This window comes from Polyodon spathula, chromosome 5 (genome assembly GCF_017654505.1).
Source record: "Polyodon spathula isolate WHYD16114869_AA chromosome 5, ASM1765450v1, whole genome shotgun sequence".
NCBI classification, from domain to species: domain Eukaryota; kingdom Metazoa; phylum Chordata; class Actinopteri; order Acipenseriformes; family Polyodontidae; genus Polyodon; species Polyodon spathula.
In genome coordinates this window covers 72,952,401-72,970,775 of record NC_054538.1, presented here as the reverse complement: position 1 = coordinate 72,970,775, position 18,375 = coordinate 72,952,401, and the positions used below count along the sequence as shown (strand labels likewise).

Sequence of the window (18,375 nt, the reverse complement as noted above, 5' to 3'; positions counted from 1 at the left end):
AAAAATGTAGTACTCGAGGCGCAAAAAAATTACATCCCAAAAGTAGACAAATCTGAATCTAAAACAAAATTGACAAAATGGTTTAAAAGATCAATTAAAAACAAAAACTCAGAGAAAAAAGCCACTTTACAGAGCGTTTTAAAAAGGACCAAGAACAAAGTACACAGAAAGAGTACTTGAAACTGCCAACACAAGTCAAAAAGGAAGGTAGAAAGGTCAAGAGAGAGATAAAACAAGCATTGCTAAGGGGGCTAAAACCAATTCCAAAAAGTTTTTCCAATATTATAACAGCAAGAGAACATTCAAAGAGGAGTAAAATGTCTAAGAGATACAAATGGCAAAGTCATAGACGAAGAGAAAAAAATAACAAATATATTAAATGATTACTCTTCACAAGTTTTTACAAAGGAGGATAAGGGCAACATGCCCCACACATTGGCCTCTTCCTATCCAGTTTTAAATAACTTTACCATAACAGAGGTAGAAGTGTTAAAGGGACTAGGAACTCTTAATATAAACAAATCCCCTGGGCTGGATGAGATCCTCCCAATAGTACTCAAAGAAGTGAAAGAAGTTATTTACAAACCTCTAACCAAGATCATGCAACAGTCTCTTGACACAGGGGTTGTACCGACAAACTAGAGAATTGCAAATGTAATACTTTTCCAAAAAAGGGAGACAAAAAACCGAACCAGGTAACTACAGACCAATAAGCCTGAGTTATCACTATACCAGAATCGATTCTGGTATAGTAAGCACACTTGTTAAATTTGCAGATGACACAAAAAATAGGAGTGGCAAAAACTGTTACAGCAGAAAAGGTCATTCAAAATGATCTAGGCAAGATTCAAAACTGGGCAGACACATGGCAAATGACATTTAGTAGAGAAAATTGTAAGATACTGCACACAGGCAATAAAAATGTGCATTATAAATTTCATATGGGAGATACTGAAATTAAAGACGGAATCTATGAAAAAGACATAGGAATTTATATTGACAATGTGGGGAAGCTATAAAAAAGGCCAACAAGATGCTTGGCTATATTGTGAATATTGTGAATCAAACAATGTTAAAAGTATACAATGCATTAGTAAGACCTCATCTACAATATTGTGTTCAGTTCTGGCCAGCTCCATACAGAAAGGATATTGCTGCTCTAGAAAGAGTGCAAAGCAAAGTGACCAGAATTATTCCATGTTTAAAAGGCTTGTCATATGCAGACAGGCTAAATAATTGAATCTATTCAGTCTTGAACAAAGAAGACTATGCAGCGATCTGATTCAAGTATTCAAAATTCTAAGATTAGATAAAGGTGCATTCAGAATAGAAACTAGGAGGCACTTTTTTACACAGAGAATTATGAGGGACTAGAAGCAACTCCCTTATAATGTTGTTAAAGCTGACACCCTGGAAACCTTCAAGAAGCTGCTTGATGAGATTCTGGGATCAATAAGCTACTAACAACCAAACGAGCAAGATGGGCCAAATGGCCTCCTCTCGTTTGTAAACTTTCTTATGTTCTTTCTTATGATATTGGAGAAGTATGACTATTTAATGCTTTTGAACTGTTTTAGGTAAGAAAGTGAATGGGTACACTTGCAGGTTAAAAACAGTCATATTAAATCTCATTGAAGCCAAATCCAACTGATCTATAGGAAGCTAGAAGTTTATGAGAAAAGTTTGATGCAAAGGGAAGGTTGTTACCGTGTTCATCGGTACAGTGTGATATAGACAGACAGTAAGAGGATATTTTCAATGGGAACTCTAAAAGTAACATACCGTTTTGTTATGTTTTTCACAGCGGGTTTCTACAGCGTTGCTATCTTTTTCCAGCATTGTAACTACCAATGCCATAGTAAAAGCAAAAAGAATCCAGAATCAGTACACATTATTAAGCCCTCCACAGTGCTCACTTTGGTCTATTCACAAGCCAATCCCTTGTGAGCAAGAGGGTTTGTTGGTTTTGAACCTACCTGTGGTGGAGGAACTCCTCAGAAATGGTGCATTTAAACTTACCTTACTTCAGTGATGACAAATTGCCAGTATATTAACCATGTGGCTCTATCTGAATTTTAAGCAATTTAGAGACTAAATATTTTGAGCATAGAGAGTGTTTATTATGACCATTTTGCATGGCGTATGTTGGCTAATTTGAAATTCTCAAAAGTAGAAGCTTAGCGTTGTAAAACATCTTTGTTTACGTGAATGTAAGACAAAAGACTAAGTTGAAAACTCTACAACCTGAACAACCCCTGCACATGCCTATTCTACATGAGATTCTATAGCAGTAGGAGGCTGGGCTGTGTGGTCCAGTTGTTAAATAAAAGGGGCTTGTAACCTGGAAGTCCCCGGATCAAATCTTGCCTCACTCACTGTGTGGCCTTGGGCAAGTCACTTAACTTCCTTGTGCTCTGTTTTTCAGGTAAGATGTTGTTGTAAATGACTCTGCAGCTGATGCACAGTTCACACACCTTAGTCTCTGTAAGTCGCCTTGGATAAAGGCATCTGTTAAATAAACAAATAATTTTAGACACAATTACATTCTAAATCTCAAATTGATTCATTGAAGAATATTTAAAGGTTCTGTACAAATTGTAAGACTTTTAAAAACGGAACTAAGTTCAAGTACATTCATCGAGAAGCTGTTTGATATCTTCTATTTAATGTAAATCTGAACAGCAGCAATTAATGCTGGACTCACGGGTATACATTTACAGTTACACATTATCTTATTTTGGAGCTAAACCTCCACTGAGAGAAACAATAACATCAGAATGTCTTCAGTGGCTTAACATTTGTCTTACATTGTACTCATATCCTGCTGAAGCTTCAAACAGCACTTGGCTGCAATGTGTATTGTATGAGCCCATTATTATAAAAGGGTTGGGCTCCTAGCCCAGTATTTCCAGTCACCTGCTTTGTATCGTCATGCCTGGAGCGCCTCCAGCCTCAAAGCATTTTTAGTTTCTAATATAAAGGCAGCGGCAGCAGCAGCAAGTCATACATCCTGACAAACAACACTGTCGGCAGAACATCTGCATCTCACACACGCATCTACATCTCACACACGCATCTGCATCTCACACACGCATCTGCATCTCACACACGCATCTGCATCTCACACATGCATCTGCATCTCACACACGCATCTGCATCTCACACATGCATCTGCATCTCACACATGCATCTGCATCTCACACATGCACCTGCATCTCACACATGCATCTGCATCTCACACATGCATCTGCATCTCACACACGCATCTGCATCTCACACACGCATCTGCATCTCACACACGCATCTGCATCTCACACACGCATCTGCATCTCACACACGCATCTGCATCTCACACACGCATCTGCATCTCACACACGCATCTGCATCTCACACATGCATCTGCATCTCACACATCTAATAAGCAGCAAGCTGAGTATTTGAGCTTCAAAATCTTACGTATACTAATTAACCCTTTCTGTCTTAAGAATTATGGTGATTGTGATTGTACACTCTCTGTTAATGCTGCAGTAATACACCGGCAGACGAGGCTACCAAACACCAGAGCATCAATAATGTCTTTGCAATGGAAGTTCTGTAGGCATCGACCAATTCATGCCGAGCTGCTACAAAAATCACTTAAGCAAACAAAAAAAACACCCTGGTGCTGGCAGTGGTGCTGCCCTAAATAACATCAGCTGACTCCTTTTCATTGATCTTGTTGATCCCTGAAATGGTCCTTTCTAATTCAAGATGCTGCAGTATTGATTTCCATCAACACTTTTATTTGAAGACATAATATTCATATATCCAGGGAGATATTGTGCTCTGGACTGAAGCATTAAGTTGCAAACTATTTACTGAAGTCTTGTATTAAAATGTTAGGATATGTAAAGTGCTGGTCACAGAACTAAAATACACTAAAGAGACCCACATACTGTTAATAAAATGGCTTTCAGGAAGTCCCCTTCTAATGGTTCAAACAATGGTAGTTTTGTGGTCCACCGTCTGGTTTTTTTGTTCATCATACTGCACTTTTCATTTGCTGTTTTATTTTTAAAACGTAGGACCAATTGACATTTGTCATTGAATTTTACAAAATGATCTTGACAAGTAAAGACTTATATTATACTAAAACAATGAGAGAGAGAGAGAGAGAGAGAGAGAGAGAGAGAGAGAGAGAGAGAGAGAGAGAGAGAGAGAGAGAGAGAGAGAGAGAGAGAGAGAGAGAGAGAGAGAGAGAGAGAGAGAGAGAGAGAGAGAGAGAGAGAGAGAGAGAGAGAGAGAGAGAGAGAGAAAATGAATGGGAAAAATAGAATGAACTATTGTCCTAGCATCCTTACACCACCGGGCACTGGTGTATCACTATCAGTCCTGCCCCTTTTCAAAGGAACACCCTCCACCTCCACTCCAACAACAAGATCAAATAGTTGAATGAAAAAAAAGCTGAAAGTTGATTCTCTGACTTAACAGAAAATGAATTACAAAACTAACTATAAAAGAAAGAAGTAACTTGTGGTGTGAACTTCAAAAACATTTTCTGTTATTTATTTGTGTTGTTTAGTTATTTACTTAAACTGCATCATCTATATTTAAACAAAATACTATTCATTATATGTACAGCATTAAGATATTCATGCCAAAAATGTTTACTTTTTCATACGCAAAAAACACATAATAAAAGGCTTGCAATATTTATGGCTTCAGAGTATATAAAGTCATATTCACTATCCACCCTTGCCATACTTATTTTCTTGACTGATTCTTATATTAAATATGTACTGCAGACTCAGCTCATAGTAGAAAATTAAATGCCCCTCGGCAAGACTATTGTTACCTCCAGGGTGCAATTATAGCCCCGACTGTAACAATAGTCTTCCCTCAGGTCAATAATTTCCCACTATATATATAATATATATAATGTTACTGGACAAAAGGTTCCATCTTAACGTCATCCCCTTTTAATAAGACACAAGCAGCCAGAAGTTTGTTTGGTTGCAACTATATTTCAAAACCCAAAAAAAAAAAAAACATTTGTCTCGTTCACATAATAAATACATTTATGCACTTGTACTTCAAATGCCTTTCTGAGAGCGTATTTACATCATAAATAAATCCAGAGGAGAAACACTTTACATGTTCTTAGGAACTAAGTAGCTAAACCAAACAATCTTCTACATTACATACTTAGGGGATGAGGGGGTGACTGGAAAACGTTTTACAAACTGTATCTACATTTATATTTACTATAAGGCTACTACTGCTTACAGCCATGGCCAAACGTTTTGCATCATCCTATAGAATTAACTAGTTTTGCTTCATGAAGTTGAATGAAACCTGCTAAATAATGTTACGTTAACATATTGAAATACACACTGCTTTGTAGTTTTCCATATACTTAATGAAAAACTGACCAAAACTGACATTTCGAATACTGTACTACTATTATGGCTTTCAGTAGACTATTACGATATCATTTTGTAGTTCCTTTGATAACATGATGTTAAATAAAAAGATCTAAATTAGGTTCATATGTTTGTTTGTTTTTTTTAATTATGCTTCAACCCTACAATTCTAGGTGATGTAAAACTTTTGGCCATAGCTGGCAAGATAGAGAGCATAATCCCCTGGCTTTTCAGTGTGTTTAAAATCAGAAATATTTTTTGAGGGTGCAAACAGTTAAGATACGTTTCCATGAGAGAAATCTCCTTATTTGCTTGCTTTAGTTTGGTACTTAAAACAAAACAATATTGTCAATATAATATGGAGATCAAGACATAAAAAGCTTGCCCCAGAAATACTTTGCATTTAATTTTATTTCTATTTTGCATGTAGGAACCTGGCAGAAACTCATCATTTGTTTTTTCTGCACATGTATTACTCTGTTTAGAAAAAAACAAAACAAAAGCAATATAGGTTTGCACAATGCCTTTCATGTTTCCTACCAAATAAATCAAACACATAAAATAATAACTTTACATTTTAACATTTCTATTCATCCCCATGTTTGGCCACATTCAGATTTGTTGCATATTCTTTGTTGTTTTGAACAACAACAAAATTACCTAGGTAGTTAGAAAAAAAATGTTTTTGGTCTGATTGCACTAAATGATTTTGGATTGTTTTCCAGTTTTTTTAAACAGAGCTCTTTATATATAAATACTTATCTTTCCCTAATCTTTGTTTCCATAAATTCTTCACATTTTCACAATTTATGCAAATGAGTCATGTAGTGTGCACAAATGCAGAGAAGAATAAAAGGGCACATACCCTGGTTTATGTTTAACTTGGCTGCACCTTCATATTTACTGAAGGTTAACAAGACCTTAAAAAGAAACCCATAATACTTTATAGTGCATTTAAATCTGTCTGACTTTCTGCTGTATACTTCCCAATACTGCCAGCCTGTTACTTCTTTTGCATTGCACTTATAAAATCCTGGAGCCAATGAAAGGTTTGTTTTAAAAAAATGCAATTTTTGAACCACTTTTGGCACCATGCTCTTTACAAATGTTAGCTTCCATTTGTGATTATGACTGAGGCCCCTTTGTGTCCTTGTGCCTGTTCCTGCTGCACTCGTAAATGTGAAGTCACATCGTAGTGGGAGCCACTGCAGCCTAGAGAATAGTTTCTGAGGGCCTCGCTGTCATACAGGTGCTCAAATGCATATCCAGTCAGGGAGTAAGTATGTTTGTCTAAGTATTGCCGATGGTGAGAGGCGTAGTTAGTGGGGGAGGATGCACAGTGGTTTCCGGGTGTTTGATGAGGAGACAGGTCTGCCTGCAAGTAGTCTTTGGCTAATGATAAGCCAGATTTGGAAATTCTGTCTGAAATCGGGCTACTTATTCGTGACAGTGATGTTGGGCTGTTGTCTTGCTTGTTTTCCTGGGGCCCGTCCCTGTGCTGGAGGTGGTCACACAAGACAGAGCTGGTGACCCCTGGCCCCCGGCACACAACCCCTTGTAGCTGAGTCTGTGGGTAGTTAATGGCATAACAAGAGGAGTGGCTCTTTGCCACCCCATTAACTGATGCCAAGTGATCCTGAGTGGCCTTCTGAAGCTGCAACCTGTTTTCTTCCTCTTTAATCATTTTCTGTGTGGCTCTTATCAATGTTTCAATCTTGCTGGGCTCGTGAGGGCTGCACTGGTACTGGTCACTGCGATATCTGTCTCCAGAATCGCTGGCAGAACCGGGATCCGGAGAGCTGACAGCACTGTCTTCATCCCAGTGGCCTCTCCCTAGAGTCAATACAGAGGCTCACATTAAGCGTATAACGTCATGGTTCCCCTTATTAAAAAAAAATAATAATTAAAAATTGCTATTCTTGTTCTGGAAACTTTCATATATCATTAATATGTTTTACAAACACAACATCAAATTATATTAATTTTAATTATTTTTTTTAATAAGACAATTCTTTAAAATAGATTTATTTTATTTTTTTTGGTTTTTACTTAATATCTATCCGTTGTTATAGCTGGATGTGGGTACATTTCAGATATTAAAATACATTTTAATATCCAGAAAAGGCGTGGCCTATTACTTTGTAATTTTTGTTCAGCATGATATTATTATCACTCACTTTGATTACTATAATCTGACATCTCGGCAATTACTTTTATCACCCTTACCAGGAATGCTGTGAATTGAAGCAATGTGTGGCATGTTGTTCTCATATCCTTCTCTGTTTTCTGGTGACAACTTAGGCACAGGCAATGCGGTCCGGGGGGAACTCCACCAACTATCTCTTCCGGGCTGTGGGGTGCCTAGAAAGTATCTACCAGCTTCACACCTTCCCCCTTCACAGGCCTGTGTGTGGTAGTGGGAGTTTCTTTCTTCAGTCAACCTGGCGGCCTGATCCAAAGCAAACCCGTAGCAAAGAGAGCTGCGGTCCGAGTACTGTCTGTAGGCACAGGAGATGTCAGGGTGCTGGGAGTGTGGACCTTCTCCGTGGTCCAGCAGATGTGGGGAGGCAGAGTCTGTCAGTGGACTCCCACCCCATTGGCTGTCATGGTCAGATTCTGAGCGTTCCGTGTGAAATCCAGAGTACTGCAAGGTTTTTAAAGAAGACAATGGGCTATTTATAAATGAATAAAAGCTTCACAGGTGTCTGGCTTGTTTATTATTTATTTTTTAGGCAAAATAAAAATGTCCTAGTATTAGTATCTAGTATATCTAGTATTGAATTTAAAAGAATACTCCTTTATGACGTCTTTTTTTGGTTAAATATTTAAGTAAACATTCTATTTATGTAAAGACATAAAAATGTGACTGTGGTACTGGCTTTGCATTAGATTTGCTGCTATAGCTCATTTTTTAAAAGCATAATTATTAATATTAATGCAAAATAAGAACATGTTATCTATGACAGTAAACAATTGACATACACAGTACATATTTTACTGTAATATTTTGACACAAAAAAACATTATGATTTTCAAGACTGTTCTTTGTGATTCAATACTAAATACATATAATACAATTAAGCATTTTTCGCCTTTCAATAATTAAAAAGAGAAACAAACACCTGAGCAATTAACCATCGCAATGCAAGTACCAGCTGGGGGGGTTGCACAGGTGAGACTAATTATCATATTAGTGGCTGATGAAGCAAAAAGCGAGACTGTACCAGAGCCAGATGAAATGGTTGTCAGCAGGGAGACTGAATGAAAAAGAAGCAAACTAAATACAAAATATGACAGCTGGGTAAGAGAATAAGCCCTTTCTCTCCTACCTTGAATGTGCATTTGGTTCATTTATTCAGGAAATCACAGAAGGAAAGCACTGCTTTGTTACCTGCACGTACGGAGATGTCCGAGCTCTTGTTTTGGCGCGGGCGATGCGCGCCCGGTTTCCTTTTCTGCTCTCAGCAATGGCTGGTGTGTTGACATAAGGAAACGATGGCTTGGTTGATGGTACTTGGTCTAAAGACAGCTGTAGTCCTTTGTATTCTGTATCCCTGCATGGTAATATCAGATAAACAAGAACATTAATATTGATTAGAAAACAACTAAGAAAATAAGGAGCATGCTATTTTTTTTTTTTTTTTTTTTTTTTTTACAATAAACTGAAACTAATAGTTTAATTGTTCAACATCAGTTTAGTTCTAGCTGCTTTAAGATCGCCACGTTCTAGTAATTTAATTGTTCAACATTTATATATATATATATATATATATATATATATATATATATATATATATATATGCACATTTCTAGATATATATAATATAATATATATATTTTTTATATATATAGTAGATCTAATATATAAAGTAGTATAAATTATGGTGTAAGATCTCATATAATTAAATTTATTTAATGATATATAATATATATAAATATATATATATATATCTATTATATTATAATATAAATAATTATATTATGACTAATATATATATTATTTTTATATATTCTAAAAAAAGTGCTATGGCCAAAAGTTTTGCATTACCCTGCAGAATTAACATTTTGCTTCATAAAGTTGAATTCTAAAATTATAGGTTATGAAAATGAACAATGACCATGTCAGTATGTATGTGACTATAATATATTTTAATGAACTTGTAGGCCTAAATAACTGTAATGTGTCTAATTAAACTTACAAAAATTACACTAGTGTTGCTGTTTCTTTTTAAACACCCTGATTTTCCAAGAACTAATGAAATACCCCTAATTGTCCCTGTACCCCAGTTCATATACTTTGCTGTGCATTGTGGAATGCAATGCAGCATCTCTGTTAGAAAGGTAATCATTCATGGTTTTCTTAGTTACTGTACAAACATGGCATGTATTCTGGTAGCATATCTTATTTCAAAGACATGCCCATTATTTCAATCAATTTAGGTCTAATCTTCTAAGCTCAAATTACATTGATGCTTGACTAAACATATATAAAACACCATTATTTAAACTGCTTAACTACATTTAAATGATATAACAGGATTAAATGTGCTTGACTCATTATATACATTCAATCTGTGTTGTGTGTGCAACAGTGCAATGATTGATAGAGAAAGGGTTAGGGAACAGCAGGTAAACAATTGACAATAAAGTTCTAAAAAATTGAATATGCATTCCTGGTAAATAGCGGCTGAGCTATTAGAAAAGGGAGGAAGCTTTTTTATAGAGATATTTATTTAAATCTAATATAATGGATACAGTACTGTTACGTATTCATGAAATGTTCCTATACTGATGATCTCATTCTTTAACAATGGTGCAGAACAGTTTCATGAATATCAAACTGTATTTTATTCATGAAATCAAACATTCCTTCAGTGAAACCTCTGTGAATTTAACCTGTAATCTGATAAATTGATCTGATATTTATTTATGGTTAATTTCTCAAAATGTTCTCCCTAATATTTCAGGGAGGTTTCTTCCCTATCTTTATGGATTGATAAGTACACATTGTAAACACATTTTATTGACTTTTTGACTTGGAAATCTATACATTGTAAACTCACTATGTATTACTTATCAAATGATTAAAGAAAATACACCTGCCCCTCGACTTATAGTTGTGATCACTGCAATTTCTCTGTTTGCAATTTCTCTGTTTGTAATTTAGATTTTATTTCAATACATAAAGCAGTATTTATGGGGTTTTACTTGAATATAGATAACCCGAAAAGGCTTTAGAGCTTGAACCCTACACAGCCCTCTGCCTCCTTACTGGTTTCAACGAAGTGAATGGTAAGAGTTTTGAATACGTGACCCTGGAATTTCTAAGGGCAAAGGCAAATGACAGCACTGCTCCCCAATCCCAAAATAACACAGAACATGAACAAAGAAAGATGACTGTTTCTAGTCTGCCTCACACCCTTAATTACGCTCCATTTACTGTGCCAAAGATCAACTAATCAACTTACATTATTACCTTGAAATATGTCTTCTGCAGCTTAGTTTATTAATTTACCATCGTCTTATATCTTTAAAATAAAAAAAAAAAAAAACTGCACCGAATCAGGATTTCAGCTTCCTCAATATGTTCAGTCTTGGAAAAATTCAGTTGGATTCAACATCATATAGATATAAGGTATATTTCCATCTCACAGCCATCCACCACAACAGAAATGAAGCAGTCCATACAGGTTGAGGGGAGGCAACCCAATACACAGACAGAAGCTGGGAGCAAACCCATACCATGTTACCCATATTAAATACTGTACAAAAGAGCCAGGCTCTCTTCCAATAGCCATACAACCCTTAATAAACTTGCACAGGAATTTTACATTTTCCCCTGCTTCTACTTTACATTTACTATGTTTTGCCATGTTTATTAATATAATTTACTAGAACTCTCTTGGCTTACCTAGGTTTTACGATGCTTTCACTATTCCTTATTAAATTGCTATGTTTTTACAGTGGTAAACTTTTATAATGGAAACCTGGTATATGCACCTGCATTTCCTCAATTAAGCCACAGAGGTGGACTCTTCTTGCCCTGTACCACACACAGGTACGAGAACAATTACCCAAACCTCTTCCTGGATCTCTTTATTTAACAAGTCTTTCTGAAAGAAGGTAATGGCAGATCTAGAAGAGTATGGTCAAATATGTATTCATTTATTTTTGACTGTATGAGCTTGAAATTGTCTTTCAAATACCAGTTTGAGAGGTTTTTTATTCATGTTAAATTTAAACAACTAAAATATTGTAATTACTCACGTAAGAACGTAGTTGACACTGACTATGCAGTGTGGTCTGGAGGATCTGCTGTTGTGGACTATTGTAGCGTAGCTCTGAACCCACACCCAACCTCCTTGTTTGGCTAAGAATCGGTAGTACTTGGTTGTGACCTGTCCTTTTACCAGTACTTGTAAGAAAAAAAGAAAAGTAAATTCATATATGTCAATTAATATTTATATATATATATATATATATATATATATATATATATATATATATATATGAAGGGTTGCTATATATTAAAATATGAAGGGTTGCTTAAAATAATCTCAAAGGTTAATTATATGATTGCTTGTAAAAGGGAAAATGGCGTGCATTTTGCATTTTAAGACAGCTTATCACTTGTACTTAACCCCAGCCAACCTCCCACCCCCTCTTTATCTCTCACACACCATATTCACAGCTTTACAGACTGCAACCACAACATCCCTAATGTAGAAACCGGAATGCACAGGCTTAGTTATGACTTTTTTGTTTCATTATTACTGGTACAGAGGCACCTGTATCCTCATACAACAGACAGAGAGAGACTGTGATTACATGTGACATGTGTACCAAATATTAAAACGCTTAAACAGTTGTATCTACAATGTTTTTCTAAATAATTTTGTCAGGCGCATAAGTATGGCATGGAAAAAAAAAAAACCATCAGTCTTTAAAAAAAGAAAAAAGAAAAGCAACATTAAACAAAGGGTTATGTTGAATAGGATAGGTTTGTTTGTTTTTAGATTTCATGGTTTTACTTCAACGGTAACAAGCAGTTCCTTAACTCACTGCAGAACTGAAAGATTAAAAGAACAACACTTACACAAATGATGGGCACATCTCAGGTGAAAAGTATCACAGCCATGTACATGGTGGTACAAGGTTTTCTCAATCAGATCCTGAGGTTCATAACCAGTAAGCTCAGCAACTCTGCCACAGCAAAGAACAAAAGGGAGGGTTTATTTTAATTGCTTCAGATATGCTATGTAAAATTTTAAAAGCAATGTAAATTTGTATAAGTCGAGAAAGAAAGAAAAAACCTACCTAGAATCCAAAAATATCAGTTTCATATCCAGGCTTGCTCGAAACATAAACATGTTGCTGTGCAGTTTGATTTCTGTCACAGCACTTGGTGGCAGGGAATGTCCAACAGCCACCAAACCCACGTTTTGGTAACAGCCATCAAAAGGGGACATATCTAGACTATACTGGCGGATTTTCAGATATCCACTGCAGTGAATCACCTGAAGTGGGAGGATTTAAAAGAAAATGTAATACCAACATTGGTAATATTTATTTTAATTGCTATTTAACACTAATTAATAACAACAAAAAACAGTAGCCCTGTTTTAACACTTTGAACAGGCTTAAAATATGTAAGGGTTTATATTAACAATAGTACTTTTCCTTGTCTACAGGGTTTATATGTAGTACATTTTTGAATAAATGTAGGCTACATACTGTAAGGTTATTAGACTACATCTCACTTTAATAGATAATTATATATTTTCTTTAAAGATACCTTGTATCCACCACACGTCAAGCCTGCGTTTCTTTTTGCCAGCACGCATTTCATTCTCAAGAAAAAAGAACGTTCTATTTCATACTCTGAAAAGAAAGACGGGTCAACGCTGCAGAAACTGTACGAAGGGTTGGCGTAGGTACAACATGTCGTTGACATTTATGTATGCATGTATTCGTGATATTCACCTTGGACAAAGTGTGAATGGTAAGGTTGATGGGCGGTGAGCACTGCAGTCATTTCGTCATGATCGGCTGGATGGACGTACTCGTAAATGCTATTTCCGGTCAGTTCTACCTGTTGAAAGGAACTCTTGTCGTTCACATGAAACCATCCTTGTTTACACGTTCTGCGTGGCGTAGCTAAAGTTACATATACATTCAAACATATTTTATTGTTTTCCATTAAACGTGTGTAGCCGTTACTGGTGTGTTTAAAACTGTTAATTTATTTATTTATTTATTTTTTAAATCACTCTTCACATTATACAAAGCCACATTTCTAAATAATATCCATAACAATGGAAGATAAATGTATGGGTCAGGAGTAAATCACTTAAATTCTACCTTGCGTTTAGAATAGATAGATAGATAGATAGATAGATAGATATGTACGTACCTGTGACAAACCGAGATGTACCGACGCTGTTTCAGAAATGTACATTATTTTCCCATCTGGAGCAACAACAAAAATGAATCCATCTAATGTCTAGGACAAAAAAAAAAAAAAAACAACATCAAAAAGAAATAACGTGTTATAATAACAGATTATTTTCAATCAATTTTCTCAGCATCTAAAAACACTCGTTTTACTCAAGTACTCGGTACAACTACAGTACAGGAAGGCGTGTAGCGAAAGGAACCTTGCAGTTCCTCATACGCTGTCGGAATTGGCTGCTTTAGAATGCATTAATTACCCACAGGTATTCTGATGGTCCGAGACTATTCTGATAAACGAAATACGTGCTATTTGTGGGCCTAGCCTTAATGTAAATGAATCAAACGGACTGTATTCATGGACCTATATTTGAAATTCACAAACTCCACATACCGTTACATTTATAAACGTAATGTACACCTAGCCTATTACTAAAATAAGATTTAATCTTTTGTTTGAAAATAAATCAGTACCATGAAGAACATTTTAAACAGTAATCCTGTCGGGAAAAGAAGACAACAACATTGGTGAAAGAGTAGTTTTTGTGACAGTAATGCTGAGAAACCAGTCAATCACGCCGCCGAAGGGAAAAGAAACAGACTTAAACAGCAGCACACAATTCACAAATAGAAACGTTGCATTTATTATTATTATTATTATTATTATTATTATTATTATTATTATTATTATTATTATTATAGTAATAGTAGTAGTAGTGTTATTTACCTGCAGAAGATGAGATCCCAGTTCTCGCCCTACATTATCCAGAGAGCTGGTTCGACTAGAATGACCCCAAGCTTCCCCGAGTCCTGTGTAAAAATAAATAAATAAATAAATAAATTAAAATAAATAAATTTTAAAAAAAAAACATTCGTAGTACATCGGAATCATCTTAATTGATAATTTTAATGATAACAAAAAGTTACGGTACAAATATTGGGCATTGTAATCAGCATGCATTTCATTGCGTTTCTATCCGTAAAGCTATTATTACATAGACCGCATTAAATAAGTTCAATAAGTAATATATTTATCCTCAAATCCAAGCGTCCGTTAAAAAGTGAACTTAGGTGAACAAAATGATTTTTATGAGACATCATTCATTTCACAAAACAGCCTTCAACTCCTTTGTTTGTTTGTTTGTTTTGTTTTTGTCATTGCGCATGGTTTCAAGAAGGTACATTAAATTAGGTAAGGCATGTTTTTATATTTGCATTGTGCAAATACATTATCCCATTCGTCTAACAAAAAATGTTCAAAACCATTACCAGTAAATCTTAACGCAAATAAAATATGCGGCTGAAAAAAAAAATAAAAGAGGCAAACGCGTTCTGTCCAGGAAAGAAAGCAAAACGACGTGGATGCTGTTTTTTCTCACCTATTCGTTCCCAATTGAAATGCAAATGATATCAAAACAAATACCCATTAGATACGGATTAGAATAAACCACTGTTCCTCATTTTAATATTAAACAAATACGCACTTCATATTTACACGACAGGAATCAACAGAAATGATTTCCCAAAACTCGACTCGAGGTTTTGGAAGAGATTTCATTACATTAGTTAGTATAAACAGGACCGAACATATTATTTCAAAATACTTCCTGGATTGTTCAAAAGGTAACAATGTGGTTCTATATTTAATAATAATAATAATAATAATAATAATAATAATAATAATAATAATAATAATAATAATAATTTTTGCAAAGTCGTTATAGTATTGTATTTTAAATTAGTTGGATACAGGAAAAAAAGGCTTATCTACGTTCGAATGTAACAAAACAGTATTTGTTTCCACGTGTTTTACACATTTACTATTATTTTACAAAATACTTAAACAAATACGTGAATGAAAGCATAGACTGTATTCAGAATTTTACAATGGAAACGTACACTAAAATATCCAGTGCCGCGGACTATTCTGAACGAAACATATCTGGTTGCGTTGAAAGATGTGTTATTGGTGCTTTTGTATGGGACGGGCTAGGATTTAATGGTAATATTAAATAATGAAATAAATCTGCGTGCTGTCAAAAATGTTGATACATACATATTATTAAAAATGCATTTGATGTGTAGGAGCACACTCATTAGCACGTGCGACAAACCTTTCATTGGGTTTTCGGCTGAATGTCATTCTCCAAAAACGTTTTTGTCGGACAATAAACAGCAATTTACCGTTAACAGTTGAGGTGTGAAAATCCTATATTTAAAAAAAGGCTGCATGGCCTATTAAATTTGTAAGAATCTGGATGAAAGCCAAAATGGTACGATCTGGGTTTCTGCACTTGACCTACCGCAGAAGAACAATGGGTTCTTCACATCAACCCGCTTAAAATATAATCACGAAACAGACTTTGCCTTCACAAGTATTATAGAAACGCAATCTGAAGCCACTCTTGTAATTTCAAGAGGTCTGGGCAGAGTGAGGAGTTTTCAAACAAGCAGCTTTTGTAAGTAAAATAATAAATGCATGTTTTTGAGGTAAAGAGTTCTTCCAGCGCAATGATGAAAGGGGAACGGCAATGGTAAATCTCGATAGAGTTTGAAAGGTTCCAGGTTATTTAAAATGAACCCTTGGACTCTGAAATCCGTTCCTTAAAAAACCGTTACATTGCATTTAAACAAGCGTTATGTAGACGGGTGACATTTAATAAACACACATATTCTATTAATAAATAATAAGCAGATCTTCAAACCCAAACACCTTTGTCAATCTCACTGGATTTGTAAGTTAATCAAATATTAAGAAAAACTATTAGGCATCTTATCAAAAAAAAAAAAGGTAACTATCATAAATCTATTTCATAAAACTACTAAAACTATAAGATGTACAGTATATTTGACAAAAAGGATAAATACATTAGGTTTAATCCATTAATATGTTTTTTAACACGATATATATATATATATATATATATATATTAGATATAGAAATATATATATATATATATATTATATATATATATACACAGTTTGCTTGCCTTATGTGTAAAACGAAGTAAACTGATTCAACGGACTTTATTTGCCTCTGATTTTTATTCATATAATGTATATTACATTAAAGTATATATATATATATATAATATATATATATATATATATTATATTATATATATATTATATTTATATAATATATATATCATACCAATAATAGGATTCCTTAATGGTTATGATTCTTTCGTACTAAGAAAAATTATTCATTCATTATTATTATATTATTATTATTATTATTATTATTATTATTATTATTATTATTATTATTATTATTATATTATTAGTGTTATCCCTGTTTAATATCACAATAATGTCATTTACTCGGCAGCCGGTTAATCTTAGAATTATATTGATAAAGGGCTATGAAGCGCCCAGGAATAAGTCATTATATTTAATTTCCAATTGAAAGACTTCACTATACCTGCAATAAATCTGCCTACAACAACACTAAAAACGTGCTAAGATATATTTAATCGCCTGACTAAAGTGCTCTTGTAAACAAGCTGAGATACCTTGTAATACAGATGCAAAAACGATTATGTTATCAATCTCAAACTGTGGTATTATTATTATTATTATTATTATTATTATAAAAATTAAAGACTATTTTAAGGATATTGGAGGAATGTAGAGTCATTTTGTGACGTGGATGAACGGTTATGAAATGCTAAAAAAACAACTCTCACAGTCCCGTTCAATTAATTCAGCTCACAATATACTGAAACATTTTATCTGACATTATTTCCAAATGCATATTTGATTTAAAACACAACAAGGAAAAACTAAATATGGAATTTAAATGTGAAATGTTGTTTACAGCAGCACATTTTTACATTGTTTTTTTCCTGTGGATCTTAACGGCTGTTGTATGTGTATTTACCTCTGATTATGCATATGTTGGTATAAATTCTCGCGAATGGGCCTGTCGTAGCAACAACGGGCATTACAAATGCTCAGTTTTCAAATGACCTCGTTATTTAAAACCCCATATAACCAAATTAAGCGCAGACATAAAAATGCCACCACCTCAATGACCTTTCAAATAAAAAAAACCACGGAGAATAACCTTAATATTTAAAATTCTGACACGTTCTTGTGCTTTATGTTCCATATGCCCTGTTGACAATATTTGAAAGGGAATGAGAAAACACCGTCAGTGATTTCATGTTCAACACACATGTCCGTCGGCTGTTGGGATCATAAACTAGTCTTCCAGCGGGCCTTGTATCGCAGCATTTACCTATAATAGCTCTGTAAAACTGAGCAAGCGATTTGATTCTGAACTATCGCGTCAGTTACCAATTGAATTATTATTATTATTATTATTATTATTATTATTATTATTATTATTCTTTTTCCCCCCCCCCCCCCCACCCCCCTCCGTTCCTTACCCCCCCCCCCCCGCCCCCCCCCCCCCCCCCCCCTCCCCTCCCCCCCCCCGCCTCCCCCCCCTTCCTCCCCTCCCCCCCCCCTGCCCCCCCCCCCCCCCCCCCCCCCCTGCCCCCCCCCCCCCCCCCCC

General features: G+C 35.0%; 1 protein-coding gene across 1 annotated transcript in view; it reads right to left on the bottom strand.

The window, feature by feature from the left end:
• Positions 1-5,529: 5,529 nt before the first annotated feature.
• The window catches only part of sim1a (SIM bHLH transcription factor 1a), a 17,936-nt gene continuing 5,090 nt past the window's right edge, over positions 5,530-18,375 (bottom strand). Inside the window, exons 3-12 of the mRNA XM_041251263.1 lie at positions 14,581-14,663; positions 13,816-13,905; positions 13,386-13,494; positions 13,198-13,283; positions 12,720-12,919; positions 12,499-12,605; positions 11,670-11,817; positions 8,794-8,956; positions 7,629-8,046; positions 5,530-7,235 (exon numbers count right to left, since the gene is read on the bottom strand). Of these exons, the coding sequence (XP_041107197.1) occupies positions 6,511-7,235; positions 7,629-8,046; positions 8,794-8,956; positions 11,670-11,817; positions 12,499-12,605; positions 12,720-12,919; positions 13,198-13,283; positions 13,386-13,494; positions 13,816-13,905; positions 14,581-14,663 (2,129 nt within the window). The 3' untranslated portion in view covers positions 5,530-6,510. The remainder of the gene's footprint in view (positions 7,236-7,628; positions 8,047-8,793; positions 8,957-11,669; positions 11,818-12,498; positions 12,606-12,719; positions 12,920-13,197; positions 13,284-13,385; positions 13,495-13,815; positions 13,906-14,580; positions 14,664-18,375) is intronic.